Source organism: Astyanax mexicanus, chromosome 7 (genome assembly GCF_023375975.1).
Source record: "Astyanax mexicanus isolate ESR-SI-001 chromosome 7, AstMex3_surface, whole genome shotgun sequence".
NCBI classification, from domain to species: Eukaryota; Metazoa; Chordata; class Actinopteri; order Characiformes; family Acestrorhamphidae; genus Astyanax; species Astyanax mexicanus.
In genome coordinates this window covers 27,923,527-27,948,866 of record NC_064414.1, presented here as the reverse complement: position 1 = coordinate 27,948,866, position 25,340 = coordinate 27,923,527, and the positions used below count along the sequence as shown (strand labels likewise).

The 25,340-nt window shown below is 39.1% G+C and overlaps 1 protein-coding gene across 2 annotated transcripts in view; it reads right to left on the bottom strand.

Annotated features, from left to right (window-relative positions):
- Positions 1-2,264: 2,264 nt before the first annotated feature.
- The window catches only part of sema4ga (sema domain, immunoglobulin domain (Ig), transmembrane domain (TM) and short cytoplasmic domain, (semaphorin) 4Ga), an 80,127-nt gene continuing 57,051 nt past the window's right edge, over positions 2,265-25,340 (bottom strand). Inside the window, exons 10-16 of one of the 2 annotated variants that reach the window (XR_007439949.1) lie at positions 21,948-22,095; positions 14,368-14,590; positions 13,461-13,576; positions 11,758-11,912; positions 10,566-10,627; positions 6,425-8,545; positions 2,265-2,733 (exon numbers count right to left, since the gene is read on the bottom strand). Coding sequence is in view for 1 of the 2 variants with exons in the window: in XM_022684900.2 (XP_022540621.2) it covers positions 7,611-8,545; positions 10,566-10,627; positions 11,758-11,912; positions 13,461-13,576; positions 14,368-14,590; positions 21,948-22,095 (1,639 nt within the window). In the remaining variant the exon portion in view is untranslated. Of the gene's footprint in view, positions 2,734-6,169; positions 8,546-10,565; positions 10,628-11,757; positions 11,913-13,460; positions 13,577-14,367; positions 14,591-21,947; positions 22,096-25,340 lie in introns of those variants that run through there. The other variant, XM_022684900.2, reaches the window with a different exon arrangement.

Below are 25,340 nucleotides of genomic sequence, written 5' to 3'. Positions count from 1 at the left end.
TGTTTTAAATGATCATTTATTAAAGAAAAAATGTTTCAATTAACTGCCCCCTGTAAAAGTAACTGCTTCCTTACTTACACAATCAACCAATTCATTTAATATAGTTGTTAATTTGGGGATGGATCAATCTACATAGCCTGGCTTGAATATAAACATCACTTAAATAGAACCTTTCCAATGTAAACTAGACTAAAATAGGTCTCAAAAAGTCTCAGCCTACCAAAATCACAGCAACAAAACATTCAGGTCACAAAAGAATCCAGATGAACATCTCAGGACCTGCACACATCAGTCATAACACACTGATATGCCAAATGTCATGGCACATGGGACATTTATCTCTAGTGTCTTTTCTAGTGTCTCTTTTTGACATTTATTTTATATTTATTGTATATATGAATTAGAGGTGTGCCAAAAAATCGATTCACATAAGAATCTTGATTCTCATTTACTACGATTCAGAATCGATTTAAAATGTCCCAAAATCGATTCTAAGGTCCAATCCCATTTCTTCCCTTGGCCCTACCCCTCACGGTAAGTTCACACTGCAGCGGCACGAAGCGTTTTTCGCTCCGCCTCCCACTGCCCAAAGCGACCGTGGCCGCTGCAGTTTGAACTTACCGTCAGACCCACACAGAGCGTAGGTGTATGAGAATCACCGGTAAGATGGCAGAACAAGCACTATATTACATTAGATTAACGTGTAGTTTCAATGTTTTATGGCAGAATGCTTCATAACAAGCATAAAAAGATCGCTAGTAGTTAGTTTCAGTTTCTGTTAGCTAGCTAACTAGCTAACTTTCCAGTTCCACCTTAAATAACGCTACAGGTGGCAGCGGGCTGCAGCATTTAAGGCGGAACGGAAAAATAACAATAAGCTAATCAGAGCTAATTTCAGCTCCTCATCACAGAGGAATTAAGGAATGGACCATATGAATTAATTTCTCCACCTCCTGCCCCCTTTCTGAAGAAATACAACGACCTTAAAGTTAACTAGTTAATCAGCAGCTGCTCCTGAACTTTAGCGCATCACTGCTATCATCACATCAGCCCAGCAGCGTCACCTACACACCACCGCTAGTAGCCTGGTAATAAAGCAGTGTTATTTATTATTTATTTATTGTTCATTAACGTCATTGTGATATCCCAGTGATTCCTCTGTCACTGAAGACCCACATTCCTGCACATTTTATTGTTTTTGTAACACATTACCTTCTCCAGGACCAGTGTATATTTTGGAGGCTTTTTTTTCAATAAGTTTTCAATAAATTTTTATAAATCAAATCGTTTTGAATCAAAAATCGATTTTGAATCGAATCGTGGCCCCCAAAATCGGAATCGAATCGAATCGTGAGATAGTAAAAGATTCCCACCCCTAATATGAATGTATGTATGTATGTATGTATGTATATGAATAATTATATGCATAGTACGGACCTCAGTATTGTTTAACCCATTACCCATTGTGTTTTCTTATTGAAGAGATCCCTTTAATGTGAATGAACTGGTATGTTGGCTTAATTTAAGTGAAGATTAATATATTTTTATTTATTTAGGGCATTTAGGCATTTTTTTCAGTTCCGATGTCTGAATATTCGTAATAACTGGCATAAAATTGTCATTTATTGCAATCCTTTTTGGGACACAAAACTGCTATTGTGACATGCCTAGTGTTAGGCCTCCTGCGTTGAATGTGGATGTGATTACTGCCAGAGTTGCTGTCTGTTTGTTGTCTGTTTGTACGGACAATTCTTGCCGGATGCGGCCGGTCACAATCATTACCACCCACTGTACTGTCCACTGTGGGAAGTAATGCCTTCTATGAACTATTCCTGATATACAGGTCAATGTAAATTCAAGAATGTTAAATGCCTGCACAAGTTTGTTTAACTTAAGAAATTGCATGTTTAATTCATCCGACACTCACTATCAAGCTTCACTTAATGTCCAATAATAATTTACATTGCCTTGCCATGAGCATGCTAACCAGTCTTAAACCTGACTCACAAGGTAACACCTCAGAACTCGCTTAATACAGGTGTGGCCAGTATTCCTAAGCCATCTCCAGACATTTATAAAAAAACTTTATAATCAATTTACACACTGCTATCTCATGACTTTTGGAATGTCAGTGTATGTAAAACTTCATAAGTAATATGAAACTTTTGCTTAGTTTAAACAAAATCCAAAAAATATGAATTCAGGAGGAGACAAATACATTTGTCATGTCATGTTTGACTATTAAATATATTGGTTTGTTGGTGTGTGGATTTAAGATGCTTTAATTGCCCCATATTGTGTACATTTATGTTTTCAGCACTGGAAACAAAAGCAACATTTTGTGTAAGTGAAAAAAAACTAAAGAAAAAAGTATTTCTTGCACATGCAATATTAAAGAAAAACTACAAAATAAAATAAATATTAAAAAACAATATTGTAAATTACTCTGAAATAAATACTAAACCACAGCTTGACACCCACTGTACAGGTGCAAAGTCTGCCTGTAGGGAATGCCTTTAGCAGAAAGAGGAAACAAAAACTTGCAAAATCTTCATCCAGTTATTTTGTGACTTTTTGTGCTTGCGTTCACAGCCTAGGCACTCAGATCTGCAGATTTGAAGAAACTACTGTGTCACTCCTCTCAGAGATGAGCTGAAGCAGGCTTGCTGACCTTTCACTTTAAATGGCACATGAGGTGAAGCATGAACCTGCACCAAACTGCCCTTTTCAGACCTGCAAAAAAAGCACAAATAATAAAATAAGTCAAAGTTCACTTTAATGTTTTGCACAAAAGCACAAAATAACACAGTTCACAAACCCAAGCCTGTAACACCAGATGTGAGACTCAATGTTCTGCAGTCCAATCAAAAATATCCAGCTGGTTCCTGACTCATTAAAATAGCACTTCATCTAACCTCCTTTTAAATAAGTAGGAGCAACACTCCTAAATGTGTGTATAATATGGATTAGCTGGAAACAACCCGGCAGCAATGGAAAAGACTGGGTTTCCATTAATGGGAAGTGTTTGGTTGTAGTTGTTTCTGCTATGGGTAATACACTGACATCCTATCAATTTTTGGTTAGTAGAACACTTTCTTAATGTAAACATTAAATGTTTTTAGAATGTTAAATCTGTGAAATTTTCTAGATGTTCTTAGAATGTTTTGAATGAACGGTTTTAATTGCTCTGGTTAAAAGGCTGCACCGTCACTTGTGTCAGTGTTTTCATTTTTAGTTCTGGAAGTAATAAGTGAGAACAAGTCTGTGAAATGGCTACACCAATCCAACTTCCAAACACTGGAGAGAGTAGTCTACCCCACTTACCCGTCCCCAGATGTGAATCTTACGAAGGTTGCCAGATTGACATACAGTGGCAAGCGAAGACGAGGTATACTCTGTAAGCTAATCAGTGAATGTATACATTTGCGATGTTTAATTGTTTGCACATCATACATTAACTTGTGTGGATTTTATATAAATATGTTAACTCGATGCAACCAGGGCTGCGTTAGCCAAAGCTAAGTCCATTTTATATATATAAAAAAACACTGCTCTGAAAATACACATTTGAGTTGGAGTTACTAGTAATATACAGTGGAACTTCTGATTTCTGTCGTATATTAGCACAATGCTTTTAGAATGGATTAAATGATCTAACTGCTAACAGCCAGGATGTATCGCCAGATATTCAGGAAACATGCTAAGTTTAAGGGTAAGCACTGGCAGCTCTTGTCAGCAGAGCTTTAGCCACTGTTTGCATGCAGTTGTGTTTTATACCTGGCAAACAGGGGTGTGGAAATGGAACTAAAAGCCACACAGATTATCGTGATTTACCTCACAGTTTAAATAAGAACATACTGGCTAAAGCTCTGCTGACAACAGCTGCCAGAGCTTACCCTTAAACTTAGCATGTTTCCTTAATATCTGGTGATACATCCTGATGTAGACCACCCACCGACTGTGGATGACAATGCTTTTAAATATACATTTCAAAATGCTTGCTATATGTAAATAAGCCAGTTAATTTAATGTCATGCAAAAAAAGCACATAATAACGCAGCTCACAACCCCAGGCCTGTACCACCAGATGTGAGACTGAATGTTCTGCAGTCCAATCAAAAAGTTCCAGCTCGTTCCTGACTCATTAAAACTGTGCTTCATCTAACATCCGTTTAAATAGAAAAGGTGCACCACTCCTAAATGTGTGTAGGAGTCAAATGAGGCTGAATGGGCCTAATGACCCTTTCCCAAACTATTTCCATTCACTTTCTAGCCTCTCCCTTCCTTCTGATGTTGTTCTGTTCTGTATCTTCTGCCTCGCCTTTGAATTAAGACCACATTCAGGATCTGTGAGAACCCCGGACCTGTTCTGGCACGCTAGATGCAATCTCACACTTCTCTCTCTCACTAGCTGGCTGGACCTGAGGGATGAAAAGTTCTCAGGCAGAGGCGGGAGGGAGGCACACGTGCTGCCTGACAACAAGCACAGCACGGGTCTTAAAGGCCCTCGGAGACATGAAGTCAAACATTCATGCAAATGTGTGCTTCTATTGTTAGAGCTCACTGGTGTGAGTGTGAGGTAGCCAGTATGAAATGAATTGTAATTAAATATTTAGCAAATTGATTTTTGGGAATGAGATGTGCAAGTGTAAAGAACCATTTTTGAACTACACATAAAATAAAGTTTTTCTTTGAAACAAACTTAACTAAGAACATTTTAGAACCTAGCTGTGAGCTGTGAGATATATATATATATATCTCACAGAAAACATGCTTTTCAGGTGTAATCCTCTGTTAAAGAAAACAATATTAATTATTCAGTCTTTTTGCCAATGATTAATATTTTTGGTTGCCAAATATTCAATGCATTCCTAGTAAGAACCTTTACGCTTGATGGTGTTTTTTTTTTACACCTGCACTTTTTAGTTTGACTAAAAAGTCTGGACTCTTTCAGTTTATTTTTTTACCTGTGGTGTGATTCATCTGGGCAATTGTGAATGCAGAAATTACATTCTTAAATACCGACCTTCTTGCTCACGCCCCAAAAGAAAGATTTTACAGGGGAAAATGCACCCAAGTTTATAACCTCAAAATATTTAAGGGTATTTTCACACCTGTAGTTTGTTTCTTTGGTCCAAATCAGTTAATAAGTTTGTTTCCTTGAAACGTATTTGCCCATGGATTAGTTGGCTTGACACAAGAAAAATCACAGGTGAACCAAAACTCATCATAATAAAATGAGTCACAAGTAACAACATGAGCCTGTTGTCTCCGTTAATTGGTCAGAGCTGTCTGGGGCCTGTGTTACAGACCGGCATGTATATTTTTTTTATATACTTTTAAACTTTTAATTCGTTTTCAATGTTGACGGTTGACGGTGTGGACACAGCAGTTGTGCCGGTAAATGTATTGGGAAAATAGCTTAGCATAGAGCAGAAGCAGAAATGGTGTTAGTTAACAGCTGTAGATGTAAATAATAAATCATGGTAAACTGCACATAGGCAGCTATTTAGCTTATACTTGAGAAGTATATTTTAAAGCTGGGTTGAATTGAAGTCAGATCGCGTTCTCACCACAAAGAAACTGCTCTAGAGTTCTTTTGGGACCTCATGCTTTTTTTTTTTGCCTTTTTTTGTGCAATTACTGTGTTCACACCAGCCAAAATGAACCACACTAAGGTACAAACACCCCAAAAGAAGAAACAGATGAAAATCTAAACCCATAAGAAACAGGAGTGAGCAAAGCGGGTAATTCCAGGTCTAGAAAGTAAAAAAAAAACACCTCAGGATTTTGTTCCAAAGATTGAAACTGTTGAAATCCTTTGGTGGATATTTACTTTCTGGACCTGGACCTTGTTTTTGCTACCTCTGAGAGAGAGAAGTTGTTGAATGAGGTGGGGAAAGAACCACTGAGACAGAAAGGGAGGGAGCTTAATAGAGAAAAAGGGAGTGAGAGATGGGAAAAAGCTGATCTAACTATCAGCAGAACTCATCACAGCGGTGTCTTCTTGGACCTTGATGTTTTCTGCTCAGCTTCACTGCACTCGAAATTTCAGCAGACAAAGAAGAGCTGTTCTATGATCCCTTACAATACTGTAAGCCCTGATCGAGCACAAACCATTCTTGCTCCAGGAACAGCACTTACAACACAATAAACGCAACAGACTTGCTGGAACTCATGAATTTAATTAACCTACAATTCAAACAATAAAGCAGAACAATGCTCATTGTTCTAGAAACAAATGGTACGGTAAGAGTATTTATTTCTTTCCATTAGCAAACAATTCCTGGATGGAATGAGCCCAATTTGTCACTGCTGCTCTAATTCTCTGATTCTTCTTAAGCCTCCAGTGCCTGGCTGTAAGAGGTGGGTGTAATTGCCTGTTTAAAAAGGGCATAATCTCACAAGGTCAACATCAGCTTACCTCTGCTGCTATGATGTCATGTCGATCCGGCAAGCAGACATTTCTGGAGCTTCAGTGAGGTCGGGGAGGGGAGTCTTAATGCTGTGTCTGTACAAACATCTAACAATCAAGCCTTGAGTTAACAAACACGAAACTGAGTCAGACACGCAGAATGGGTCTGAACTTCTGATGTACTCAATTCATTCATAATTTACCGTTATGTTTCTTTAAATCTGGGTTGGGAACTTTTTTAATTGTATCTGGCAAAAAAATAAACATGTAGTGGTTCATTACTGAAAGCATAGTGGTTAGTATGTCTTAGTATTAATTAAAGTAATTACTTGTGGTTTATGGTTCAGTGACAGGGTTAGGACGGATCTGTCCGTTGTTTTTTTTCTATTTTGATCCATAACATTCTCTTTCTCACCTCTTTCAGAACAAGCACCGTTTCTGGTTAATGCTCATTGCTACTAAAGTGCATCCCAGTAGTTAATACTGTCATCCTCACATTTTATCAAACATTAGCTATAAAAGCTTGATTCACAAAATTAGTCCCTTTCAGCATTCACTGCTACAATAAGCGCAGTGTATCTGTTAGTTCAGGTTATTTGATGGGTCACTGGTGTGGTCAGTGTTGACATAAATAACAGCATCACAACAAAACAAAATCATTTTATGGCACTGAACTGCCTTCAGCAGTGTTGCTCAAAAGCAGCCACGTCCAGAAAAAATGTTTGTATGGAAATGTACAGGCTCCCAGAAGCAGTCCTTTCATCCAAAGAGAAGAAATATTCCATGAGGCTGTTTTTCACATAGTGCTTTTGCCACAAAGCCAGACTTTTCTGCAAAAATAAAAGCAATGATCCAGTCCTGTTGCTCTGGACTCACCAGCCTCAGAACCTATTGACAAAATGTCACACATCCAAAATTCATAAAATGTTCTTTCGAGGTAGATTATCCATTGTGTCAGTCACAACTTTTGTTCTGTGCCTGGTTTTCACAAACATTGAAAGCTGCTGAGCTTGGCTGCTTCGACCAACAATAGGCCAGGATTGAAAATGCTATGGGGCAAGAATATAAGACCCTTGGAATACATGCTTTACTTAGCATCCTGTTGCCCTTTGACATTTCTGCAGATACTTGTAATCAAACCTCCTGACCACAGAAGGCGCAATTTTGTTTTTCTGTTGAAAAAAGTTCTCTTTCTTTATACTGAACTCTCATCAGGTTTGCTACACAGCTGAGTGTGTTTCCTCTTCTCCAGGATGCGGTTGAGCTCTTCAGTGAAGGAATAATACAGCGGAGACGTGCTGTGCCCATCACTTTGCCTAAGCAAAACATAACTGTTGCCATTCATTTTGCGTAGGACGCTTGGCAAGGTGGCTGAGAGGCCATTGGTGTATTCAAATTCCGAGTTTGGCGGAGGTGGGGGCAGCGGGGGTGCCGGAGGAAGGTCTTTGTTTGGAGATGCCTGTGCTTCTCCAGGTACGATCTGTAGCAGACCTTCATGTGCATCCGTTTTGCCATTGCAGTGGCTTGAGATGGTCTTTAGCTCCATGTGGCTGCTTCTCTTCCTCTCAGCCTGAGCTGCAGCCCGTAGAGAGTATTTCCCCCTTCTGCTCTGCACACAGAACCCGACATACAGCAGGACCACCGTCAAGACGAGGCAGAGTCCGCCAAGAATGGTGATCAGAGAAAGGTACATGGCCTCCATGTTCCTCAAGGACAGGAACTCCAGTTGTGGAGGCTGCGGTGCGGGAGCAGGGTGCAGGGTCAGGTCCTGATTGCTCTTGTTGTGTGTTTGAGTGGTACGGTGGGTGGCACCACTTATGTGAGGTGGGCGAGTCACCTCTACTGGTGGTACAGGAGGCAGGTCATGACGCACAGTCAAAGTGTAGATCACCACAGGAACGCGGATGCCGTTCTCCAATGCGAAGCAGCTGTAGTCGCCGCTTTGCTCCGGTCGAGCCTCGATGACCAGCAGGCCGTCGGTGCCGACGCGGTAGCCGGAGTTGAGCCCGTATCCTTGCAGCTCCTGTCCATGTAGTGTCCACTGTGGGACAGCCAGATTGGAGCTGAGCTCGCACTGCAGCAGCACATCATCTCCTGCCATCACTGAGCGTGCACGATGGAGCACCAGGTCTGAAAATAAACAGACAGAGCAAATAAGACACTGCTACTCTATTCTACTCAACTCGTTTCGCACGTTTCTACACTTCTTGACTCAACTCACTTTTTGGTACCTGGTCCATTTTCTGCAGCCCCCCTGCTTAGAGCTTAGATCAGGCCCAAAAATACAGCCTGACCCTACCTGAGGCTGTGTACGTTCTGTCTGAGCCTGACCCTGCCCACCCCATAAACTCTCATTATAAGCCTGATTTAAACCCCACATTCATTTAATAAGTAGAGCTTTAAAACGAAATATTTTAACTAGTAAGTGCCTGTAACTCCTCATTTCTGCCACTAAAAGGTTTCCTGCGGCATAATTCGACAAATTCTTAGGTGCAGTGCAAGGTGCGGGGTGGCGCAGCAATATCACAGCATAGCTTTATATAAATTAATACATTTTTCTATATAAATTTAAAAAATGTAGGCGTATGTCACAGGCATTTCCTTGAGCCCGATCCGACAGGGCCTGAGGAAAGTAGTGTGAAATCTGGGCCTGACCCTGCATCAGGTCGGGCTCGGGCAGAGAATCCAAACTCTACCCCTGCCACCGAAATTCAGCCTGACAAAACTCACTCTAGATGCCACTCCCATCTTTAGAGTGATGACATGGTAATAGTGGAGATTTGCATAGAGCAACAATTCTCTCTGGCCGACCAGCATAAAGAAAGATTTACACATTACATTTAACTATACAAGTTTTGAACATTTTGGAAAAGCACAAAAAGCTAAGTAGAGTGGAGTCGAGTTTTGTAGGCGCCACGCAGACAATTTTACTATACATGACACGGATAATGATAATGAAACAGAATTGGAGATTAGATCAGGCCCAAAAAATCCAACCTGACCCTTCCGGAGTCCGTGCATATTGTGTCTGAACGAGAAACTGTTTTTAAAATCTTCTTAAGAAAAACTTTATTCATTTAAACAGAACAACTATTGTTTAATGAAATAAAAGTGGAAAAAGCACCATATGAATTTATGCACCATATGAATCACAATTTGCAACGATTTACAACTAAAATTGCACTGTTACATAAAGATGGGCAACATATAAATGTATTTACATCACTATATGTGAAGAGATTTTTACTATACATGACAATGGTAACGCAATAGACCAGAAGGGAAGTAAAAAAAATTATATGCAAGGCTATTAATACTTTTTAAAATAAAACTCCAGGCAAAAGAACTTTATTCATTTATAAAGCACAACTATTGTATAATTTTTTTGGGGGGTGTTTATGCAGTTATGGTACATTTTTATTTATTTGTTCATTTTTTTAATTAATGTGCCAACAGTGCGGTGTACAGTATAACAAAAAATATACAGATACAGGTCAGCAGCCTCAGGGAATGTTCACATTAATCATTAGAATAGGTAAAATTTTGATCTCAGTGATTCTGAGTGTGGCATGATGGATGGTGCCAGCTGGGCTGGTCTGAGTATTTCTAGCCCTGCTGTTTCCTCAAAAACCTGCAGGAACTGTGATGCCATCCATGTGAAACCCAAACTACAAATAACTGTTTTAGAGTCTGTTTTCAGAGCAAAATGAGGCCCTAAACAATATTAGCATTAATATTAGTAAAGTGTTCCTAATAAATAGTTCCTAATAATACAAATGCAATATTTTGAATTCAGCTGCGGTAGTTTAAGATGCTTGTTTAACTGGTTAATACCACACAGACTAAAGGTGAATTACTTGGATCACTGCTTACAAAAGCAGAACCTTTTCAGTCCTGAATTATAACTTATTATTCTCTCTTGCATAAAAACATATATATAAAGAAAAACATTCGCAAATACGTTATGCAAATGAGTGTGCAGAAGATAAACTGTATAATGAGGTTTAAGGCCTCTCCTATCTGAAGCGATGCGCGGGTTATAAATGCAGCACTTAGGCAAGGATTTCAGCGACTGCTCCTCCTGTTCTATTGCTCTGATCATTTTGGGATCCAGCGCCTGATGAATACAAAAAGAAATGAGTATGCATACCATCTGCTGCAGCGTTCTCACAGCCCTCATTCCCATTCAGGATGTCTTGAGTCAGATTGGATCTGTACATACAAAGATAACACAATTAGTTCTGGCTCAATCCACCACAGTCCTGAGAGAGAAAGCTGAATTTTAAATATCCTGTTCGTCTTTAAGGCTTTCCAAAACAGATAGCAGATAGACATACATTTTAAAGACACAGGGGTGGGCAAATTATTTAAGGGGACATATGATAACCTGGGACTGTTGGGATAGGCCAACAGATTGACCTCAATTTAGCTTAATTTAGCTCAATGTTAATCTTATCTCTTTAAAAATACAGTCATTATATGGTATTGATAAGCTAATACTGGCAAGGTGTTACAGTAAATAAAAATGTGAAGCTAGTAAATAGTAAATAACACAACATTATATCATGATTTCATCAACATTTCCATATTCAATTGTAAAAGAAAATGTTTATGTGTTTGCAATAAAGACCAGCATTAAAATGACTTCATTCTTAAGTACTACTGCTATTTGCGTTCACGGCTTCAACACATGCAGTAAAGTGCAGTTCAGGTTCTGAGATGGATATACAGCTCTAGAAAAAAATCCCTCTGGAATATAATCAAGAGGAAGATCGATGATCACAGCAATGAAATAAAGCTGAACTGCTTTAATTTTTGCACCAGGAGTGCAGGCATTAAGTTACCCAAAAGCAGTGTGCAAGACTGGTGGAGGAGAACATGCCAAGATGAATGAAAACTGTGATTAAAAACCAGGGTTATTCCACCAAATATTGTTTTCTGAACTCTGAAAACTTGAATTTTCTTTGCATTATTTGAAGTCTGAAAGCTCTGCATCCTTTTGTTATTTCAGCCATTTCACATTGAAAAACGCTGTCTGTAGCTTACAAAATAAAACAACAATGTTCATTTTACTCAAACAGATACCTATAAATATCAAAACTCAGAAAAAAACGATTCAGAAACTGAAGAGGTCTCTTAATTTTTATCAGAGCTGTATAAAAGGCCAGGTATGGAAAGGCAAAGGGCCAGGTGTAGCCCCCAGGCCATAACATGCCGCGGTCTGCTTTAAGACATATATTTAAAGATTTTCACAACACTGCTTTGTACACAGATGAGAATCACAGACCCAGTAACAATATATCTGGATCTGTGATTAAACACATATGAGAAAGCATTGCTACCTGTCAGTTTGTGAGGTAATCTCCACACATTCCACTCCATCCCAGGCACAGAAAGGGTCCCGTGCTAACACACAGTCAAAACAGGAGGAATACTTATGACACGTGGACAGGGGCAGCTGCACGACTGTGGAAGGAGTACCCACGTACACACTCATCTGGAACATGAAAGAACAAAACATGTGTCATAAGTCATACACATGAATTCTCTCTTCATTCTGATAAAATATGTACTATTTAATAAATATGTTGTGCATTGTTTAGATGCGTTTTCACATCTGTACTTTTTTCAACTTGATTTTCACCCTTGGTAAAATAAGTTTGGAGAGGTGTGAATACAATACATCAGTATGTGTGAATACTGTCACAAAACAAACAAACTCTGAGGCTTTATGTTTGTGGTGAGAACAGGACCTGACCTTGATCCAACCCTACTATTAGGGGTACCATTTGAGTATTTTTGGCATGTAGCCTGCTGCTATCCCCGTCTAGCACTGCTGGAGCAGCATTAGCATTAGCCGCTAACCTCGCTAAGCGCTAGCTCTTTCACAGTTCAGAGGTGAGTATTATCGCCCTGTGGCCTGCTGCAAACCCTGGTTAGCACTGCTGGAGCAGCATTAGCCGTTCCGAGGCTTTATTGATTGGCCTGTAGCCTGCGTGTTTATCGTGTTAAAACAAGCTATGTGGGACTAACCACTAGTTATTATATTGCCCTTACCGGAACTATCAGGGTTCCTCAGTGTAGCGCTGTTGGCTGACATTAGCCCCTAACTGCGGCTAGTGCTGGCAATTAGCTGCTTATGATAATATTGCTCCACCCAGCTAAATTTTATTACTAAATCTAATTACTGTAAATAAACCGAAGGGCTTTACTTACCCGAAAAAATATTTTACAGTTTTGTTTTTACTTAGCATAGCTGTGCAGCTTTAACTAAATTAGAAGGAAAACATGGCGACTGTTTCTTACTAGTTCCACATAATGCACCTTTTAATCCAGTGCACCTTATAAAATATGGTAAATCCATTATGTAGGTGTAGTTTAACATGGCATATTTTACAGTCTCCAACCCTGCTCCTAAAGAGCTGAAATCCTGAAGGTTATACCTCCTTCTTTAATATAAAGCCAGCCCAAATTCATTTTTTTACATTTAGATTCAGATCACATTTTTAACATTACATTTAAAAGTAGTTTGAAATGCAATTACAATCAGATTTATACATTTATGTGCTCTTGCCAATCAAATCAGATTTCAGTATGATTTCAATGACCAATAACCTCATCAAATCCAGAGTGATGGAAATATTTGGCTGTAAGAACTGACTTCAACATTATTATCACAACATCCAATGCAGATACAAATCCAAATTACCTGTTGTCTGAACATAGCCTAACACACCCATTTAATAAATAAAGCACTCCTGTTGCTCTCCAGGAACAGGGATGAGACCAGATAATTACTACCTATTATCTACAAATAAAAGCCATCTCTGCCATGGTTCAAAGTTAAACATCACAGAGATATGCACTAGTGCAGAACACAGGACCTTCTTCTTGTATTTACTTTTTTGCTCTTGGCCTAAACAATTCTGATCAATACGTGGAAAGAGCATTCTCACATGTTTTATTGTGGCACATTTCGGTGAACTACAAGTGTGAAAACACCCTAAGAAATTCCACATGACCATATTTCCATGTTGAGACTGACCTGTTTCTCAGAGATGACTATACTGTCCACAGGCTGCGGCTCCTCAAACAATTGCAATTCTTCAATGATGTGGAGCTGACCTTTAACCTCCACTGCTCTCTGGAGCCAGCCCTCATCTGCACCAAACAAACACAGCAAAATCAATAAGACAGAGAGGCAGCAGCATTCCACCGCAATACAGCTTATAACATGTACACAGCTTTGGATCGTTCACCCATGCTTTGATTGCTATGTGAGGAAAATCTGATCATCTCATCTGACCAGAGCACCTTTTTCCACAAGTTTGCTGTGTTCCCTATGTGGCTTTTGGCAAACTGCAAACTGATAGCTTGCTTTAATAAATGGCTTTCTTCTTGCCAGTCTTCCATAAATGCCAGATTTGTAAAGTACATGACTAATATCCAGTGCACAGATTCTCCCACCTGAGGTGTAGACCTCTGCAGCTCCTCTAGAGTGACCATGGGCCTCTCGGCTGCTTCTCTAATTACTGCTCACTACACCTAAAGTCTGCTTTACAATTTTCTCTGAACTTTATTTATGATCGGTCTAGTAAATTCCTTTGTTTTTATGATGTGGTTTAATCACTAATGTTCTCTAACATTTAAGTGTGTGGGTGTAACATTAAAATGTGAAAAAGTTCAAGAGGTAAGAATACTTTAAATAAGGGTGTTTTTCGAGCAAATTATGTCCTTGAAGATCTTGAGCCCTACTAAGCCACATATGGAACATCTTTGTGTCTTAATGCAGGCACAGCCATTACATAAAGTGAGTAAACATATATTTACTATCATTCTCTTATTTTAGGAAGCAGTAGTGCCAATCATTTTGTTTGTAAAGGTGCTGAAAAAGTGAAAAGGTTAATCACCCCTGATCTAAACTGAAGAACAAATAATAACCAATAAATCACCTGTTCCGATGAACAACATGTGGTACGTCTGTCCATCCAGAGCGGTCACTTTGTGAACAGCTATCTTGGTGTAGTCCATGGACCTCTTAAACAGTAGGGGGCGTCCTCCCACTGGGAGCACCTGCCTGGCCATAAGAGGGTGACGGCGGACAAAGTGCAGCACATCATCAGGCAGGTCAGTGGAGAAATTGATGCCTCTGGACCTGAGCCGGTCTGTGATGCACTGAGGAGCAAAGGGAGATGGACATGAGTCAAAAAGTATTTAGCATGACCTTCACAACACAGCAGGAAGAGTCTGCCGCAGGGGTGTCCAGCTCCAATTTTGGAGGACCAGTCTCCCTGGTCTCTGTCTGAGCAGATGTCTCTGCTCTAACACACATAACTTAACCATTTGAGACACTTTGGTCACTAAAAACTGCCTAGTTTTTCCCTTATTTCTCACTTTGCAAGAGTGTTTTATATTTTCTGAAAAAAAAAAATGTTTTCTTGGGACAGTTAAAAATGTAGCAGTTCTGATGTAAGAACTGTAGTTTTTCTGAAAGCTGAAAAGGATGTTTTGACCAGCCCAGTGGACACAATATGCGCATATTTGAGGGTATTTTTGAGCACATAAACCTGCATGACATCCAAGCACAGACTATTCTCTAGCATGCTACTGTTATTAAATAAACAAATAAAAACACAAGTGATATAGTCAGTGGCACTTCGTGCACAGTGGTTACTTAGCTTTTAAATTCAAAAGCAGTGCTATTCCTGAATTAAAGAAGACAAAACTTTCTAATTAATAGCATTAGTGTCCTGGAAAAAAACATTCCTGCAATGTATTATATATTTGTTTTAAAAACAAAGTGGTCTGGTAAGTTGGATGGAATTGCTATCTACATATCTAAAATGAACAAAACACATAATATCACAAAGCCAAAGGTCTTTAAATCCCCCAAACCTGAAAACCTACAGACTGTCTCTTTAATTGTTCATAACTATAATTTGTCCTTATCAGTAACTATGGCATTTTGAAATAAAATTATGTGTGCATGTCTGAAAAGGCTAATTCAGTATAGTCTTAAATACAAAGCATCCACAAATGGTTCTTTAAATGATGCCACAGAAAAAAAAACACTTTTACTTTAATACAGAACAACCATGTTTGTAATACAGTTTAAACAGTGTGAGTGTAAAGAACCTTTCAAAGGTCCAACCATTACTTCAGTTTTCCTTTTTTTTACACAGAGAGAGCCAACTGTGCTTTCTCAGGGCTCCGGCAGCTGATGGCAAGCCGCATGACTGGGATTCGAACCAGCAATCACAGGTTTCTTTGTTTTTGTCTGAGTTTATCCTTTGTTATGTCTATATAATAAGGCAGTGTTTGTGATTGGGCCAGTGGTGGCTGAGTGGTTGTGGGTTTAATACCCAGGTTTGGCAAACTGCCAGTGTGGGGCCCTTGAGCAGGGTCCTTCACCTTAACTTCTATGGAGCCCTGCAATGATTGGCTACATGATTTCTAGTGTTGCACATACAGACTGATGCAGATAACATGCCCAACTGGAAACCAAAAGTTTTGACCATTGGTTCCATGTTGGCACCAATTAGGGATGTTAGTGATGGACCCTTATTAGTGTCAGTGATGGCACCAAAAGGGGTTCAACACAGGTTCACAGTTTAACACTAGGTTCTACACTGCACACGGGGCCTAGATGGGACCCATATGATATTACGGTTGGTTGTAATAATGCGGCCTATTTGGGAACCTAAACTTCCATTCCATTTAGAGCCCATGCCCACCCGGAACCCACCCAGCCAATGTTCCACCCATGTGAGGCCCACTTGAGCATGTTGGCTGGTATAGGCTTTTTTGGTACCCATATCCGTACTTAACATTGAGCACAAATAAGCCTTAATCCTGGATCCACTATGCAGTGTTTGCTAAAGGTAGGCTGGCAATTTTCTTCAAGGCAGGTAAAGCTGAGAAGCTGAGCTCCCTTTTTCTGTTTGAACAATCTGAACGGCTTCCACAATTCAAACAAGCACACAGTTCAACAACTTTTACCTCCTTCTCTATAAACGCTGTCCAGTGCAGCCTGATTGTTCTTCTTGTTGTTTATCCTCCACATTCAAGCTAGTGATTCAAGCTCCTCTGATTATTTCACAATTTACTGTACTGTGGCCTCCAGAAACCCTGGTTTGAAGACCAGAAGCTGTAGTAACTGTAACGCTGTAGTCCTGCACTTGCTGTCACATGACTTCCACCAGTTTCCAGCCCTCCTAGTCTCGTCACAATATCAAAGGGACTACATCAAGGTATTATTAGACTTCAGCTTAGTGCAGTCTCTTGTAAATATGTAAATTAATATAGTTTGAAAATCAGTGAAAACCTTTAGGCTTTAACCCTTTAATGTTCTGCTCTGAGTACATTTTGAGTCACTATTATTAAAAAAAGGTATTAACTAACTTTAGGTATTAACTAAAATTATTGTAATATTATTATATTATTATGCCAAAACTTATTGTATAAAATTGTATATTAGCGTGTAAATATTTCAGAGGTTTTAATGAATTATGTAATGCTCCACAACATATATTACATAACTATTACTTTGTATTAGGGTGTGTGTCATATCATATCCTTTTTTTAAGCTATATTTAAAAATCCATTTTATATTTATTTATATATTGCGATAATACAGTGATTTTTTTTAAACGTCTTTGTATGTAGTAAAGCAGCGCTAGAACATGGAATCTACTGCAGCACATTTATTTAACACACAGCAGATTCAGACTTTCATAATAACCAAAAAAAAGATACAGAAAGACAGATAATTCTGAAACTAAATGATGAACAGATGGACAGATGAAGACAGAGAGCGGTGAGTAGTGTTTCCTACACCTTCAACAGACAAAAATATGTTTTAAAAAAGTTTTTAAATATCTATACAAAAATAAATCTTTAAATTGTTGTTACAGTAGTATATTCTTTTAATTAATAACACATTTTCAGTGTTTTGTAATGCTGCCAAGAATATTTTTCCATGAAATATTGTTTTATTATTTTAGGGCCATTACGCCCACACCTATTTTTTATTTCTTGTTTTTTTGTGTAATTTTACCATGTGTTATCTCACAAATTTGATAGAGATGTATATTTTAAAGTGAGGGTCTTTAAAAAAACCAGTAACATTAACATTTCCCATTCATCCTGTATTAATAATGCAGTATATAGCATACATAATCCATAAGCTTGCATAAAACCTCATAAGTACATAAGAACAGCGATCCTACTAATATATAGAAACCTGAGTTTAAGTTCCCCAATATGTATTCGAAGGTTACTATGGAAGCGTGGGACTTTATAAGGACAGGTTTCAAAATGCCTTTTATTATTTTATAATGTACTATGTATGTCATTATAGGTACTTAAGAGGTTTTATGCAAGCTTATAATGGTCATTTTAAACTATTTAACCCTCTATTGCATGTTGTTGCCATATGGCAACAAATTCTTTTTATGAGTATTTTCAATAGAGAATGACATAATATCCACCACTTTTCCCATTGTGTGTGAAAATGGGACTTTACTTTTGAAATATTTATCAGTTTGATGACATCAGTTAATCAGGAAATCCTGTTTGCCAACCCTTTCCATGTGGATGCGCCACACTGTGAAGGTCACATCAAAGTGGGAACCTATACATTGCTAGTTTTCAAACTTCAAGACATATTTTGATCATAAAAAAATTCAACATAAATCTGGGGAAAGGAAGCTTTCATTTTTTATCATTTAATCCAAATATAAAGTTATACTTTCTCTGTAAAAGGCAAAAATGAATTTGTTGCCATATGGCAACAACATGCATACAGTGACATTCATTCTATACATGTATCCTAATGGGCTCCCATTGAGTTACCTGGCACTGTATTTGCAGATAGGTATATGATTTTAACTTGAAAACATATTTAATTTCTTAACATTATGCTATTTTCACATTTTCATATGATATATTAACAAATATATTAATTTCCTGATCAGAAAAAAATATTTTTTGCAAATGGTTTGTTATGGAAAGTGATAGTTCAATAGCTGTTTTTCTGCATGTATTGTATCAGTCAGCTAAAACTTCTTCATTTTCATCCTTAGAGCATGTTCACCGAACCCGCGTTGTTGCCATATGGCAACAAATTACCAAGTACCCCCTCAAAAAAATTTTTTTATGATTTTTGTTTTAATTTGAATTATTTAACCAATTTGAAGTCACAAAAACACAATTAAAAAAATATATGATGTTTAAAAAGTTGTTCATGCAATAGAGGGTTAAATTATGTATGCTGTATAAATACATTTATTAGGCATAATGAATACAGGAGTCACAGGAAGTGTAAGCTCTCCACTACAGATTACATCCAAGCCATTAGTGGCTCTGATACACTCCTGAATATATACAACATATGTGGAAGTATAAAAGACTTTTTAAATTTGATTCAAAAGCCATTTGACCAGTGGTAGGATGGTCCCCCCTTATATGTGAGTCTTGGTCCTCCCAAGGTTTCTTCCTCCTCCTGCAGCTCTTAGGGAGTTTTTCCTTGCCTCAGCGCTCTCACTGGGGGTTCTGTATTCTGTATTTTCTATGTTTAATGTTTTGCCTGATTCTTTGTCCTGTGATGATGTTTCTGTAAAGCTGCTTTGTGCCAACACCAGTTGTAAAAAGCACTATACAAATAAATTTGATTTGATTAAGCGTAACCATAAATGTCCATGATAAGGACATTAAAGGGTTAAGGACCGTAAAAAGACAGCACCTTTAGGACAGACATCTCAGAAATTCTAACTTTCTATTCTTACCATTTTTAAAACAATCAAAACATCCAGTAAAATTGAGAAATGAAAAGTCACCAGCCTCTAGAAATGTCAGGGCTCTAAAACCCTGAACTGGTTCTGAGCCCCGGCTTTTTTTTCTGCCTACTCCTAATCTCCATGTCAATGAGCTTTGAGGGCTTTTCTGGGCTTGTGTTTCGGCTTGCTCTGCGGCTCTTCTCCCGAGTCTGAACCCAACACTGTAGCCGCACTCTGACGCAGGGCGTTAGACGCTTAGAAACCCAAGCAGCGCTGCTGACATTAGGAGTCAGCCAGCAGGTCGAGTTGCAGCGCTGGATCAGGATAAGCAGGTTAGAGTAAGACGAGACTGCAGGGCAGGGTGCAGCCAGCATACAATCACAGCTCAGTCAAGGTGTTCCCGGATACAAACACACAATTTAAGAAGACACTAGCAGTGGGTTGATGTAACTGTTCCTACTTAATATTTTCACAGAACTGCTTGTATTTGTTTTTTCTTAATGTGGGTCTCTGTGTTCCTCGAGTTACTTCAGTAGGCAGAGACGGGAGGGGTTGATTACAGACTGTACTGAGAGAGGCAGGGAGGAGGGTACGACTCCAGAGAATTATTATTCATTTAACTCAGGGAGGTCCAAACTTTTTTTGTTGGGGGCCAAAAGGAGAAATATATTTGAAGTCACGGGCCAAAAACTCTGTAATAAAACAAATAATGAAATATACCACTTTAAATAATACATTTTCCTGATTACTTTCATTTACACACCATTTTATTTGACTTACTATCTTTATCTATCTTTGACAGTGTTGTGTAAATTTTTCAAATTGATGTTTCATTTCATGATGTCTCTTAATATTAAACTCCTTAATTGCGGCAACTTTTTGACTCTTTTGCCCTTTTTCTGCGCTAAAACTGCGCACTCTCTCCACTTTTAGGCTCTTTTGCCCCATTTTCTGCGCTAGAAATGCGTACCCTCTTCGCTTTTAGACTCTTTGGCCCATTTTTCTGCACTAAAACTTCACTCTCGCCACTTTTAGACTCTTTGGCCCGTTTCTGACACCTAGCGTTTAAACTTTGAATCTCGCATTATAAAAACCTGCTAAACAGCGGGCCAACTTTCATTCTATTTCTAAAATACCTCGCGGGCCGCTCCAAAAAAGGAAATGGGCCGCAAAGGGCCGTAGTTTGGACACCCCTGATTTAACTGAATTTAGAGACCTCAGTGAAGATGTTTGCACATCTGTAGCATGTTCAAAAAATCATACATTTGCAGTGAACATCTGTAATTCAAACATTTATTGTCCAAAAAGTACTGCCCACAGGACACTGTTGCCTGAATATTTTTGACTATTCTCAGTCTAGCAGTGAACTAAATACTCTCTACCTCAAACTATAAACTCTCTACCTCAGTAATTGCTATGATGATATATGTTACAATATGTTGTATATCTCTGCACCATTTTCTCACCATGCACATTTCATTGTATCGTATCAGTATGCAATGTCCTGCACTGCATTGTCTCGACTGCTGTATTTATTGTATCTATTGTTGCGCATTCGTTACACGTTTGCACTCTGTCTATTGTTGTTCCATGTTGCATCATGGTTCCAGAGGAACATAATTTAGACACACATTCTCATTAATATTTGTACAATATTTGTTAGATAGTAGACAAAAAAAATGTTTGGCCTTCACAAACATCTGGCATAAAATCCCAACCCAAGTGGTTTTGTGGTTTGGGATGAGTTAAAGCACCGAGTGAAGGAAAAGCAGTTAACAAGTGGACTCTAGGAACTCCTTTAACACAGCTGGAGAACTATTCCAGGTTCTACCTCATAAAGCCGACTGAGAGAATACTGCTGAGTCTGAACAAAGTTGGCATCAAAGAATCTAAAGCTTAAAACATATTTTGGCTTGTTTTGCACTTTTCACTTATTGTATATGCATTCCTTCATAGTTTTATGTCTTCAATATTAAATATATATAAAAATACACTGCCTGGCCAAAAAAAAAAGTCGCCACCAAAAATAAAAAAGGTCTCACACTCTAATATTTCGTTGGACCGCCTTCAGCTTTGACTGAGGCACGCATTCGCTCTGGCATTGTTTCGATAAGGTTCTGCAATGGCACAAGATTTATTTTAATCCAGTGTTGCATTAATTTTTCACCAAGAAGAATTAATCCATGTGTGAAAATGATGATCTCATGCTCCCTGAATCACTCTTTCACAATTACAGCCCCATGAATCCTGGCATTGTCATCTTGGAATATGTCCGTGCCATCAGGGAAGAAAAAATCCATTGATGGAATAACCTGCTCTATATTCAGTATATTCAGGTGGTCAGCTGACCTCATTCTTTCAGCACATACTGTTGCTGAACCTAAACCTGACCAACTGCAGCATCAACCCCAGATCATTTACTTAGTTAAATCCAGGTGGCGACTTTTTTTTTGGCCAGGCAGTGTATATATATATATATATATATATATATATATATATATATATATTGGAGACTGATGATATTCTTACTTAATATAATATCGAATGTCAGCTGCACTTAACATTACATTATACTGCTGGCTAATTTGATTTTTGACTTCAATTACCACACACTGTCACTCAATTTCAGTTTAAGCCTTAGTCCTTTGTCTGCTATTGTCTTCAAATCCAATACAATCGATTTTGTCTGCTAAGAAATTGCACCAACAATTATTGCAAAGATCGGTGTGTCTGTCTGTGACACTCCTAGAGCTTACCGAGCCGGGCCGTGGCTCAGGCACCTTCCCGGTGTACTCTGTCCATTTGGCAGTGGCGTCCTCCTGACTCTCCATGTAGGGTCCGTCAAAAGCCTGCTGGATATCGCTGATGGAGTAGCGGCAGATGGCAGAAGCTTTCACGCTTTTCCTGTAAAATAAGAAGGGTGTTTTTAGTGCCACCTCAGAGCAGCCATGCAGGACGTTCAAACCCCCAACTCTCTACGCAGCTGAACAAAAAGCCCTAGCGAATCTGTGAACAAATGAGCGCAATCTGTCATTTTTTTTTAAATGACAATGTAGATGGCTGAGGAAGGCAAAAAAAAGTTGCATTGTGAAAAGCAGTGAATCACTTCAGGTCTGATGGAGTTTTTGCAGTGGGTGTGCTGGCTTTAGCAGCTCTTTTTCTCTCCCTCACTCATTCTCTCTCTTTCTCTCTCTGTCTCTCTCTGCCTCCGAGCCTCGGCTGATCTCTTTGTTTCTCAAGGTCTTGGCATGCCAGCGCAGAGCCTCCATAAGCCCACAGCGTAACCATGGCAACATGAAAATAGATTACAGATTTATCAAAAAGCATGCAGGAGAGGTGAGGGAAGGTAGAAGGACGGGGGCGAGAGAGCGGGACAGAGACAAAGCTCATCAAGAGCGGCAGAGCATTCATCTGACAAGTGGAAAGAAGGAGGATAGAGAGAGAGATGGAGAGAGAGATAGGACGAGAAAGAGAGAAAGGAGCCTATCTCAGCAGTGAGTGAAGAAAGTATAAGGAAAGAGGGACCGGGACGGGAGGAACAGAAAGAGATGGGAAGCGCTTTAAAGAGGAGGGACAGATAATGAATAAGTAATAAGAGGTTGGGAGAGGGGAGGATGCTAGTTAAGAGTCTGGGCCAGATTCCCTCTCACCAGAGTCTAAGCAAACAGAGGACAGTCAGCGTTAAACAAACACACACACTCACACTCACACACACATTCAGCCTGCATGGGATGGATTATTACAGGACACCTTTAGGAACCTCTACAATTCCATTCCGAGATGTCTGGCATATTGTGTTACACATGTATTATACAGATAATAGAAAAAAATTACATTGCAAATGTTCTTTTTTCTGCAATATATATCGCGCTATTAAACAATGCAGGGCCCATGATATCACCAGCCCCCCCACCACCCCCACCCAGCACTGTGCCAGCACTGAGCACTCAAAACCCAAGAATAACAGCAAAACAACAGCAATCGGCCCTTTAATCAGACATTTAAATTAATTTTTTAAACGTAAAATTTTCTGGGATTAAAAGCGTGAATTCAGCTGTAACTGGAAATATCTGTGCAAAACTGTGCTGGACTGAGGTCCACAGCTTTCGACACGTGCGTTTACAATTTTTACACGTGCCCAACCATGTGGACGGAGGCCATGCGGCTACCTCGTGCAAACCCTGCAAACCCCACCCCCCCATGCGCTCCTCCTCCCCCTCGCACTTCTCGCGCAGGCAGCAGCAGACTGTGATTTACACAGACACAAAGACAACGCTGTGTACCTACTTCTTGTGTCAAGAATCAAAACATTGCAACGTGACGTGTTTGATTTAATGGCCTTAAGTGACATTGCACGTCCTGCGATGTGACTATTGCGCATGTGCACATCGAGGTGACGATGCTTGCTTAAACGATATATCGGGCAGCCTTAATGAGTAGTTCAATAAATATGACCATAGGGTTGTCCATATTAGTCTAAATTTGGCATGCTGACTGTCCTCCCTTTGACCAATCACAGATAGGTGTCACACTCTCCCCAACTTGCATGATGTAGCCCTATCACTTTCATAACAAGTTGCAAAAAAACAAAAATCTTAAAAAGTACAAATTGTATTTTTCGCGAATTTCAGACTGTGAGAAGAAAAAAAAGAAAAATGTAAAAAAGGAATACAACTAATGAAATCCCCCTTTCCTTACTAAATAAAAAAAAAAAAAAAACGCTGACACTAAAAAACACAACAACAGTTCAACCTGACCTCGCAGGTCACCAGCAACAGTTCATCAGGTCTCAGCTGACAGGCTAATTCCTCCCTCACTCTCCCTCAGTCCTCCCTCGTTCTTCCACCTCTCCCTCGCTCTCTCTGACTCAGCAACCACCCTGCTCCTCTCTGTCCATTCATCCTTTTCTCATTGACTCATAATCGTGCACTTTTCTTGTCATATCTCACCTCAGCCTGCCAGCTCATCAAAACGACTGCTCTCCCACTGTCCTGACACACATCAACAGCTTGAGGGCAATATGCAGCACTGCTTCAGCCACTTTACAGCCTATTTATATTAGATTTGCAGCTTCGCATTACAAAGATTTTTGTTAAAAAAAAGTCACAACCCACTGGATTCAATTAACCTTCCAGTACAGTGAAGCGAACCACAGATACCAGTTTACATACAGCTCTGGAAAAAAATAAGAGACCACTAAAAATTATAAGTTTCTTTTATTTTACCAAATTTAAAAACTCTGGATTATAATCAAGAGGAAGATGAATGATCACAAGCCATCAAACCAAGCTGAACTGCTTACATTTTTGCACCAGGAGTAAAGGCATAAAGTTATCCAAAAGCAGTGTGTAAGACTGGTGGAGGAGAACATGCCAAGATGCATGAAAACTGTGATTAAAAACCAGAGTTTTCCACCAAATATTAATTTTTGAACTCTGAAAACTTTATGAATATGAACTTGTTTTCTTTGCATTATTTGAGGTCTGAAAGTTCTGCATCTTTATTGTTATTTCAGCCATTTCTCAATCTCTACAAATAAATGCTCTAAATGTCAATAATATGGAGAAATGTCTGTAGTTTATAGAATGAAACAACAATGTTCAATCTCAAACATATACCGATAAATAGCAAAATTAGAGAAACTGATTTAAGAAACTGAAGTTGTCTCTTAATTGAGCTGTACAACAGATTATAGACCTACAGCACAAAGGTTTAAAGGGAAACTTCATAATTACTGTAAAATTAAATTAATAAAGCATAAGCAGTGTGAGCAGAGTGCCATTGCTAATTTTCCCCCATTTGTTGGCCAATTATCAAATCGCAGCTCTCATATGAACTATGTCTATTAATACCAATTCCCCTAAAATATGGAGGTTGAAGTCTAGTACATGTCTCCTCTGACACATGTGAAACCTGCTCAGACCTACTAGGATCATACTAGGAGTGAAATGGGGAGGAGATGCCACCAACCCAAACAAGAGAAAGCAGGGCCAATTGTTCTCTCTCGGACTCTGGCTGCTGCAGGATTTAAACCAGCGATCCTCGGATCATACTGACAATGCCTTAGTCAGCCTTAGACCTGCTGGAACATCATACAGAGCAGCTTGATAGGAAATGCTTCATTACAGGGGTATATATCAATTCTTCCT